Source organism: Bufo gargarizans, chromosome 4 (assembly GCF_014858855.1).
Source record: "Bufo gargarizans isolate SCDJY-AF-19 chromosome 4, ASM1485885v1, whole genome shotgun sequence".
Classification (NCBI taxonomy): Eukaryota; Metazoa; Chordata; class Amphibia; order Anura; family Bufonidae; genus Bufo; species Bufo gargarizans.
In genome coordinates this window covers 230,120,495-230,131,606 of record NC_058083.1, presented here as the reverse complement: position 1 = coordinate 230,131,606, position 11,112 = coordinate 230,120,495, and the positions used below count along the sequence as shown (strand labels likewise).

Sequence of the window (11,112 nt, the reverse complement as noted above, 5' to 3'; positions counted from 1 at the left end):
AGGCCTAAGCCTGCTGATGGCTTTAAAGAATCTTCGGACCCACGGGTGGCTAGCGATGGGAGAATCAAAGAACGCACTCAAAGCGGATACCTGTAGTTTAAGAGTACTTGGCCTCAAATTTTTTTCATGCCCAGCTTGCAAAAAATCTAAAATCCTACACATAGGTGGGGGATTTAAAGGATTCACTGGATCCTTGGCAAACTTCTGGAAGGTGTTCCAAATCCTGAGATAAATAGAGGAGGTGACATCCTTTCTGCAGGATAGTAAAGTGGAAACTACGCTCTTGGAGAGTCCTCTACTTTCTAGGATTTCCCCCTCAAGAGCCATGCTGTTAGGTGTAACTGCTTCACACTCGGATGATTGACTGGTCCTTGGGATAGAAGATCTTGCCTCTCCGGGAGAATCCAAGGGTCCGTCAAGGATAGCTTCCTCAACCAGGTGAACCAGGTTCTTCTGGGCCAGAAAGGAGCAATTAAGATCACTGTTGTTCTTTCTTGTCTCAGCTTCTGTAAGAATCTTGGAAGAAGTCTTAATGGAGGAAAGGCGTAGAGGAGCTGGTTCGGCCAGGGAAGGGAGAAGGCATCTATCCCTGTTGGTGAATCTCTCGCGCTGAGGGAGAAGAAACAATGACACTTTCTGTTTTCTCTGGTGGCAAACAAATCCAGATGAGGACGACCCCAAAGTCGAATTATTTGATCGAACACCATTTGGTTCAGACACCATTCCCCCTGGTCTAGTGTTTTCTGTACCTTTTAGATGTATTGCCATAAGGGACGGCACAGAAGGAATTATAAGGGAAAAGATATCCGTTGTTAACTGCATAAGATTTTCTGATCTGGTTCCTCCTTGTTTGTTCAGATAGGAGACCACTGTGGCGTTGTCTGAAAAAACTTTTATAGATTTTCCCTGTAGTAAAGGAAGAAACTCTTTTAAGGCGAAAAAGACCGCCCTCAGTTCCCTCATGTTTTGGGAGTCTAGACTCTGCTCTCTTTCCCAAACACCTTGTCTTAAGTACCCTTGGCAACAGGCCCCCCAACCGGAAGGACTTGCTTCGGTGGTAAGGGTAACAAAGTCTTGTTGGAACCAAGGGAGCCCCTGGGACAGGTTTACGGGGTTCAGCCACCAGTGAAGGGACTGGATCACTTGGGGGGTGAGTGTGAAAGGTGTATCTAATGGGCGGAGGGAGCCCTGCCACTCCTTCAGAATTTGCCACTGTAGGGGTCTGGAGTGAAGATGGCTCCAACTGACCGCTGGTATAGTGGAGGTCATTCTGCCCAAGACCGCCATTGCTTGTCTGATAGTAGAGTTCTCTGCCGATATCAGGGACTGAACCTGTTGTATTAATCTCTGAATCTTGTCCTGGGGTAGAATACAGAGTAGTTTCTTTGAGTCCAGTATCATCCCTAAAAAGATACAAACTTGGGAAGGTATTAAATGGGATTTTTCTCCGTTTATTTGCCAGCCGAGGTCTTCTAGAATCTGCACTACTTTTTTGAGGTGTGCTTCTAGAATGGATTTTGACTCTGCTACCACCAGGAGATCGTCTAGGTAAGGAATTAGTAAAATGTCTTTTTCCCTTACATGAGCCATGACTTCTGCCATGACTTTCGTGAAAAGTCTGGGAGCTTGAGAAATCCCAAAGGGAAGGGCTGTGTATTGTAAGTGCTGGATGTGACCTCCTATAGAAACCGTGACTCTGAGGAATTTTTGACAGTCTAGCCGAATGGGAATGTGGTAGTACGCATCTCTTACGTCTATCGTAGCCATGAAGCAGCCCCTGAATAGATGTTTTATGACTGATTGGATCGACTCCATTCTGAATTTTTTGTAAGAGAGGAATTGATTTAAATCCTTTAGATTTATAATAGTTCTGAATGTTCCATCCGGTTTGGGGACCAGAAAAAGGGAGGAGTAAAAACCCTCGCCCTTCTCTGCCTCCGGCACAGGAATTAGAACATTTTTCCGAAGTAGGGATGCAATCTCTTGTTGTAAGGCTAGATTTTTCCCCGGGTTTCCTAGAAAATTCGTGATTTTGAATCTGTCCGGTGGGCGGGAGACAAACTCTAGACAAAACCCTTCCTTTATAACGCCTAAAATCCAGGGACTTGAGGAGATTTTTTCCCAGGTGTAGAGGAAGAGAGAAAGTCTGCCCCCCACGGGAGAGAAACCGTCATTGCTGTGATGGTTTAGAGGTTGAGGAGGATTGGGAACTGAAGAGAAACCCCTTGCTTTTCCTATTCTTGTTGTCAGCTCTGAAGTCTTTCCTCTGCCCCCTAAAAAAATCCTTCTTGTTTTTGCGAAAAAACCGTTGTTTTTTCGGGGGTCTGGAGACAGGGAATCCTTTTTTATTGTCCGAGGCTTTATCCAAAAGGTCGTCTAAGACGGATCCAAAAAGATAATCGCCCTGACAAGGAATTGCACAAAGCTTATTTTTAGATCCTGTGTCTCCCGACCAACCTTTTAGCCAAATAGCTCGTCTGGCTGAATTTGAAAGAGCAGCTGACCTAGCATTTAATTTTAAAGCATCTGCTGATGCATCAGAAATAAAGTCTACTGCTTTAAGTAGAGTGGGGAAAACGGCTAACAATTGATCTCTCGGGGTCTTGTTCTGAATGTGAGATTCCAATTCTTCTAGCCATAATTTCAGAGACCTAGCAGTGGATGTGGCGGCAATATTTGGTTTGAATGCTTGGGCTGAGGTCTCCCAAACTTTTTTTAGGTAAACCTCTGCTCGCTTATCCATAGGGTCTTTAAGAGAACCCAAGTCCTCAAACGGAAGGGCCGATTTTTTTGAAATTTTTGCAACAGGTGCATCTAATTTAGGAGGTCTGTCCCAGTTTACTGAGTCTGCCTCGTCAAAGGGATATTTCCTTTTTACATTTTTTGGCACAAAAAATTTTTTATCGGGTCTTTTCCATTCCTTCTGTATTAAAAACTTTATATTCTCGTTAACGGGAAATACTCTAGATTTTTTCTGCCCGAGATCACCAAACATGATATCCTGAACGGATCTTGGGTCTTTGGGTTCGTCTACTTTCATAGTCGCACAAACTGCTTTTAGTAAAGCTTCCGTATCATCGGGGGAAAAAAGTGGCCTGCCCGTGGATTCTTCATCCTGGGACGAGTCTGGGCTATCTAGGATTTCTCCCGTATCACTATCCTCTAAGGGATCTGAGTCAGATCTATTAGCCGTGCTTGATCTGGTTCCCAGGGAGGTAGAGGCTACAGCGGGAAAGCTCTTTTTGAAATCTTTCAGGGAATCCGAGACCTCCGTCTTTACCATCTCCCTAATACTCTGTAGAAGGGATGGGGACTCCTCCTCCACTAGTTTCTCAATACAACTTTGACATAGCTTTTTCAACCAAGAGGGGGCCAGTTTCTTTTTACAGACGGCACACTCCTTCCCTCTGGTCTTTGAAATTGCCTTTCTAGGGCCCTCTTTTGTAGTCTAAATGCAGGAAGAAACAAGAGGGAAAGGAGATTTAGCCTAAAAAATGAAATAAATGGTGGGGAATGATCCCCCTTACCCCACCAGGAGTACCGGTCTGATCTCATGACCCTCCTGTTGATCGGCGCGTTGGGCACTCTCCTCCTCCATACTGCTGTGGGATAGAGAGTGACTCCCCGGATCCAAGGAAATCTGGCTTCCTGTAAGGCTGGCTGGCTGGGCTGCTGCTGACCGTGCGCCTGTGGGTCCAATCTCCTCGGTCGGGTCCTGCTGGAAACCCTCTGCGGCCTAAGTAGGAGAAGGCACTTCCTACTTCCGGAACGCACGCTACGTGCGTTCCAAAAACCGGAAGTCTCTTACCGAGACCCGGATCTCGCTGGGATCGCGAGATTTTGGTTCCCCCTGCGCGCGGCAAGAAGAAGGCCTCGGCCCGCCTGAGCACTGTCAGGAAGGACCGGCGTGCCGAACGCACCTCTCGGTGAGCCCGGGACTGCAGAGTATCGCCAGTGCAGCGTAAGCCAGACCCCAGCAGCAGACACCAGACTCCGGCCGGCGGCTCCTAGAGGAGACTTATGCCGGAACAGGTAACCCCACTTTAGAAAAATTCCTCCGGGGCCCTGCAGCCTAGCTTTTCTCTCCTCTTCTCCACAAACCGTCCTCTGTCTAGGACAGGAAACAGGAACTGGTGGTCTCGGGGCCATGCTCCTCCTTATGAGCTCTCCACGAAAGTTCCTGTTTCCTGTCCTGGATGGAGGCGGTCTCTCAAGAGTGCTGTCATGGGCAAAAGGGAAATCTTTGGTAAGATCTTTAAATTTTTTCTCTTCATGAGAAGACTTAAATGGCTTGTAAGGAGAACCTGTGGAGGCAACGTTAGTTTTGTGGACTGCCACTGCTGTTTTTTGAGGTTTGACACCAGGGGTAGTGGAACATGACAATGTAAAGTCAGAACTGGGATAGTTTCTGATCCTTGCCTGTTGAGTAACAAAGTCTACAAACACCACAAAGGGGGAAATGGTACATTAAAAACCTGATTATAATGAAAACCATGCACTTCTCCTGTAGGTTATATGGGAGTTTTTGGACAATCGGGTTGATACCTCTGGCAGTGTCCAGGAATACTAGCCCTGGTAGATCTCCTTCTGCCTGATCAACCTGTACCTCTATTAACAAGTCACTGAGTTCCCTGAGCGTCTGGTTACCCCTACCCACTATTCTTGGAAAATTATAAATTCTCTTAAATAAAGCATTTTCTATAGCTTCTATTGACCCATAACACTCATCAAATCTTTTCCACACCATCTTTAGGCCTTTGCCAGGATAGTTTATGTTAATGTCTCAGACTCGCTTCCAAGCCACTTTACCACGAGATCTAACTACTCACTATAGGAAAGGTCTAAGTCTATTATGGTGTTCTGGAAGGAGGCTCGCCATGCCCTGTAGTTCTAGCTACGATCAGTGAACTTTATAAGTCTCTTGGTAACCAGCTCCCGTTTAGCAAAGAATTTATCAAAGTCCATGGCAGCCATGGCACCAATACTACCCGGTGTGTTGTTATGTTGCATGTGTAGTGTATCACCATACCTTTTAGGGGTTTCTGGCTTAGGGAAGTCTGTATAAAACCGTTATGACACGAAGCATGTCCCTTTAAGTCGAAGCAAAGGTTGTAGCTTTTGTTCTGTAGGGCAGTAGTTGCGGTCAGCATAGCCTTGTCGTATACTGTCCTGCTTGAGGTACTGTGGTTCAAGTTAGGATCTTTGGCACTCTGTATAAGCTGGCTGCTATACTGGATCACAGTTGTCATCTGTCCTGGGATGCTGATGAACGTATTCTGAGACATGCTGTGTTGGATCTTGTTCATCTAGGTCTGGCCCAAGTACTTGGTTAAGTTTCTCAGATTCAGGGAACTCCAAGGCTTCCAGGTACTCTGCTTCGGCTATTGCGGCTGCTGCTTCTTTCTCTGCAGCAAGTTTTTCCAATGACGCTTGCAGGCGTACTCTCTGTTTCTTGGTCTGCTTTCCTTAGCTTTAGTTGCATCTCTTGTGCAGCAAGGGAAGACCTTACTTTTGCAGCCTCAGCTACGGCATTGTGTGCCTTTTGCTGGCTGCTTAATGTCTCTATGCGAACTGAGTCTATGAAGAAATGGACTTCAGCGTGGTATGGATCGTGTTGCACTTGCTGGCAAATGCACTCTTGCTTTTTTTTACTTTATGGCAGCCGCTGCAATCTTATATGAAGCACCACGTGTGTGATGGTGGCTCTGTGTAGTCAGATCCACTGTTGCTGGTGACTAGCATCTGTTTTACTGTTCTGTCTTCATACACGTTCACACAGTGTGCAGTCTGACATTCAGCATAAATCATTCCTGTCTTCCAAATAAGAGGACTGTTCTTTGTAGTCTAACTTGTTTATTGGCAAACAGGAGTATTTGAGATTAGTGTTGAGCGCGAATATTCGAATATCAATTTTATTTAGCGAATATCGGCACTTCGCTAATTTGCGAATATTTCGAATATGGTGCTATAAATTCGATATTTCGAATATTCGTTTATTTTTTGTTATATTATTTTCTTTCCCACTTCCCTAAAGTTGTTCTTACCTGTTCTTAGGATTCCTGGCTTCCTTGCTGCTCCAGTCAGTGCCCGTTGCCGCTTCTGCCGACTTCCGTGCTCATGGAGCGTCCCCATCACCATGGGAATGTCTCCATATACTAGAATGTACTGTCGGATTTGAGAATTACGTTGAAATCGCAATTCGATTAATTCAAGTTATAATAATCAAATTGCGATTTCAACTTAACACTGCTATATTCCATATTCGTTAATATGGAGAATACTTTGTTATCTTCGTTTTGTGGAATATGACGAATACATTCGTCATATTCGCTAATTCTGCCAAGCCAACCATAGCAAACCAGGTCCAAGTTGAAATTGCAATTCAATTATTATAACTTGAATTAATCGAATTTCGATTTCAGCTTAGCACTGCTATATTCCATATTAGTGTAGAATTAAGTTGAAATCGAATTTTGATTATTATAACTTGAATTAATCGCATTGCTATTGCAATAGGAGAGTAAGTTAAAATTTAAGTTAAAATCGCAATACGCGACTATTTAAATTGCATATTAATCGCGATAACTAGAATAATGACGAATATTCGATTTCGACGAATATAAAACAAAATTTTGTCGAAATCGAATATGGCACCTGCCGCTCATCACTATTTGAGATTGGTAAAACTATAAGAATACAAGAACTTGTGTAAGGCTAAGGCATAACATGTATCAGCAGAAAGCATAGAACAGCATGTATTATAACATTACATTAACACTGGGCACATGTCCAAAATGTCAAGCATCTAACAGTTACAACCTCTTCCCTGAGTAACACTTATACCTAGCTAAACAGCACTGCATAGCCCAATATCCCTGAGACAAGGGAGATCTATCTCACCAGATATGCTTGCACAAGGATGGTGGAATTTAAGAAGATATGCAGAAGAACAGCTCTGTTGGTGTGTACTTGATGTCTGGGGGTTTACACTCCCACAATGCTTTACACCTCCCACAATACAATAATATTTATTAACAGAAAAACAAAGTGTAGTACATTTTTAACACCTCTAGATTGTGCTATTACCACATTAATCACTACAGGAATAAAACCTGGCTGATGTGAAATATAATTAAATTCAAACCCTGCTGGGTAGAACACTAAGACCCCTTTCACACGGGCGAGTATTCCGCGCGGATGCGATGCATGAGTTGAACGCAATGCACCCGCACTAAATCCCAACCCGTTCATTTCTATGGGGCTGTTCACATGAGCGGTGATTTTCACGCATCACTTATGCATTGTGTGAAAATCGCAGCATGCTCTATTTTGTGCGTTTTTCATGTAACGCAGGCCCCATAGAAATTAATGGGGTTGCGTGAAAATCGCAAGCATCCGCAAGCAAGTGTGGATGCGGTGCGATTTTCACGCATGGTTGCTAGGAGACGATCAGGATGGAGACCCGATCATTATTATTTTCCCTTATAACATGGTTATAAGGGAAAATATTAGCATTCTGAATACAGAATGCATAGTACAATAGCGCTGGAGGGGTTAAAAAAAAATATAAGAATTTAACTCACCTTAGTCCACTTGATCGCAAAGCCGTCATCTCCTTCTGTCTTGATCTTAGCTGTGTGGAGGAACAGGACCTGTGGTGACGTCACTCCAGTCATCACATGATCCATCACCATGGTAAAAGATCATGTGATGGATCATGTGATGACCGGAGTGAAAATAAAAAACATTTTTTATTTATTTTTTAACCCCTCCAGCGCTATTTTTCTATGCATTCTGTATTCAGATTGCTATTATTTTCCCTTATAACCACGTACTGTAAGGAATTACGCACTCTCCTGACATCCATTATCTTAGACACCATATACTCGACAGCATCACTAACAAGAATCGGCAGAGGCGAGGCTTTTAACGGTACAACAGGTTCAAAATTCTTTTTAAGTAGAGATTTATTAAATACATTATGAATGTGGAACGACTTGGGCAGAATCATGAAACTTCCCCAACAGCTGGAGACAAAATTGTACGGGAACAAACAACTTATCTGTTGGGGTGGATGCCTGTGCCAGATGTTGTTCAGCCTTAATGCAAGCCGAGATATCCTGGGTTAGAGCCGCTAAGAATATGTTTGCTGGTAGGATGGATTTAGGCGGTGCCTCAGTGGGTTAAAAAGCATGGAAGCTCCGAGATAATGCGTCTCCCTTCACATTTTTACTTCCCGGCCTGAACGTAATGGAGAAATCAAAACGGGTAAAAGAACAGAGCCAATAGGGCTTGCCGGGGATTTAACCTCTTAGCAGACTCGAGAAACATTAGGTTTTTATGGTCAGTGAGAACAGTTACCCGATGCCTTGCCCCCTCCAAAAATGCCTCCACTCCTCAAATGCCCATTTAATAGCCAGCAGCTCCCTATTTCCTATGTTGTAGTTTCTCTCTGTGGGAGAGAATTTCCTGGAGAAGAAGGCACACAGTCTCAGGTTAGTGAGGCTAGCAGGACCTTGTGAAAGGACTGCTCCTGCGCCGTCCTCGGACGCATCGACCTCCACAATAAAGGGTTTCTCCTGATCAGGCTGGATCAGAATGGGAGCACTACTAAATGCCTTTTTTAATGTTTTAAATTAAGAAATGGCCTTGGTAGACCAATTCTCCAAATCCGCCCCTTTCTTAGTAAGGTCGGTCAATGGTTTAGCAATTGCAGAAAAATTCATGATAAATTTACAATAGTAATTAGCGAAACCCAAAAACCGTTGTAAGGCCTTTAAGGATGAAGGCCTTACCCATTCCTTAATTGCCAAAACCTTACCAGGATCCATCTTAAAGGCATGAGGAGTCAGAACATGCCCTAGAAACAGTATATCCTGTACACCAAAGACACATTTATCTTGCTTAGCGGATAGCTGGTTCTCCCTTAACACCTCTAACACTTGTTTGACATGAAACACATGAGATTCGAAATCAGGAGAGAATATCAAAATGTTGTCAAGTTAGACAATAATAAATTTACCTAAGAACTCCCTAAGAATATTGTTCATTAAGTTTTGGAACACAGCTGGGGCATTGCTGAGTCCAAAAGGCATCACCTGATATTCAAAGTGTCCTATCGGAGAATTGAACGCTGTCTTCCATTCGTCTCCCTCCTTGTTTCGGATTAGATTGTATGCCCCTTTCAGATCAATCTTGGAAAACCAGGTTGCCCCCAGAACCTGGTTAAATAAATCCGGAATCAATTGGAGAAAGTATCTATTTTGGACAGTGATTTTATTTAATCTCAGGTAATCAATACAAGGCCTAAGACCACCATCCTTCTTAAAAAAAAAAAACCTGCTCCCATAGGAGAGACTGAAGGTCTAATATGCCCTTTAGCAAGGCTCTCCTTAATATAATCTTCCATAGCCTTGCGTTCGGGCTTAGAAAGATTATAAATTTGCCCTTTAGGAAATTAGCTCTATGGTGCAATCATAAGGTCTATGGGGGGTAGAACCTCTGGAGTAGGGGATGAGAATACATCAGAATATTCCTTAATAACTGAGGGTAATGTATTAGACTTTACTGAAACCCCAGCCTGGACCATGGACAAGCATGAGTCACACTTAGGTCCCTATTTCACCAACTCTCCTTTGGACCATTCTATTGTGGGGTTATGTAAACGGAGCCAAGGCAACCCTAGTACCAGCTCAACCGGTAGGTTCTCCAGGACTAAAAAAGAACATCTCTCAGAGTGGCACACACCCACGGTTAGAGAAATTCCAGAGGTACATGACCTCACCGTACCACCAATCATGGGAGTAGCATCATTAGCCATGACATGGATAGGTGTAGGTAAAGCAAACATTGGAATACCCAATTTACTAGCATATTCAAAGTCAATAAAGCTGGCCGCTGAACCGGAATCAATAAAGGCCTTACCCGGCCACTTATTAACCCCCAGAGAAATTTTTATAAGTACCAAAAGCTTTAGGTTGTCTTGCCTTAGGAGACTTAGAGCCTACAATAACCCAAAAACAGAACCTCACTCCCCAACCTACTGCAACTTGCACAAAACAAGATCAAGGATTTTACAAGGTAAAAAATATCATTTTATTCAATATAAATCACATGATCATTACAGGTAATACTCAAGAGGGAAAGGGCATGGAGACTGGGCCACAAAAGGGCTCTACAATGTGGAGAATCACAATGGGGGATAATGTGACCATATACAGCAGGTAAAAAACAATTACCAAGGCTATGAACATTGGTGTAGCTGCGGGTGCAAATGTTTTCCCTAATATTGAACAACTACCTGACTCTTGTTCACAGCGTCTAACCATAGGATACTATAGGGTATGGATAGAGGGTGCAGTACTACTAATAAAGATGGCATATAACAATAAACTGCAAGCCCCTCGTACCACCCTAATCCAGATACCATGTTACCTACCCATGTTGCTGCTGTCAAATGGGGACACGGCTCCCCCACTGCTTCAACCTCGACACGTGTTTCGCCACGTAGGCTTCGTCAGGAGGTAAAAACACAGAAATATAGTGGCAAATCTGGGGGAGCTGCTCAACCCCTAACACTGTAGCGTGTTTTTCATTGGGGGAGCAGCCCCACCGCATGTGGACCGCAGCAAACGACTATCCCCAGCAAAAAAAAAAATTTTTTGCATACGGTGGAGGATGTCGGCGCGGTCCACATGCACCACAAAGGCATCCTACACAAAACGGAGCATTGTGCGGATGAAAATATAATCATATAAATCACAGAAGAAATGCACCAAACGGATATGCCACTGACTATACTGGCTAGTCATAAATGCAGATATTAAAAGCTGAGACTTTTGCCAATATATTCCTGTCAGGAGGTACCAGTCTCCATGCCCTGTCCCTCTTGAGTATTACCTGTAATGATCATGTGATTTATATTGAATAAAATGAGATTTTTTTACCCTGTAAAATCCTTGCTCTTTTTTTGTACAAGTTGCCTTAGGAGACTTGTCAGAGAGGACCCTCTTAGGACACTTGTTGATCCAATGGCCAGGATCTCCACAGTAGAAGCACTCTCCGTGTCTGTGACAAAGATTACCCCAGGTCATGCCAACCTGCATGGGTTCC

General features: G+C 43.8%; 1 protein-coding gene across 1 annotated transcript; it reads right to left on the bottom strand.

The window, feature by feature from the left end:
* Positions 1-1,397: 1,397 nt before the first annotated feature.
* Positions 1,398-3,780, bottom strand: LOC122935340. The gene is made up of 3 exons (XM_044291106.1): positions 3,542-3,780; positions 2,843-3,448; positions 1,398-1,403 (listed from the first exon to the last, which is right to left on the bottom strand). The coding sequence occupies exons 1-3, from the start codon at positions 3,596-3,598 to the stop codon at positions 1,398-1,400; spliced, it is 669 nt and encodes a 222-aa protein (XP_044147041.1). The 5' UTR covers positions 3,599-3,780.
* Positions 3,781-11,112: the final 7,332 nt, after the last annotated feature.

Bases quoted from the DNA above. Each gene is read 5' to 3' on its own strand.
- LOC122935340 (XM_044291106.1), bottom strand. From the start codon at position 3,598: ATGGAGGAGGAGAGTGCCCAACGCGCCGATCAACAGGAGGGTCATGAG. The intron at 3,449-3,541 runs GTACTCCTGGTG...TCCTGCATTTAG, and splicing joins AGGGTCATGAGATCAGACCG to ACTACAAAAGAGGGCCCTAG.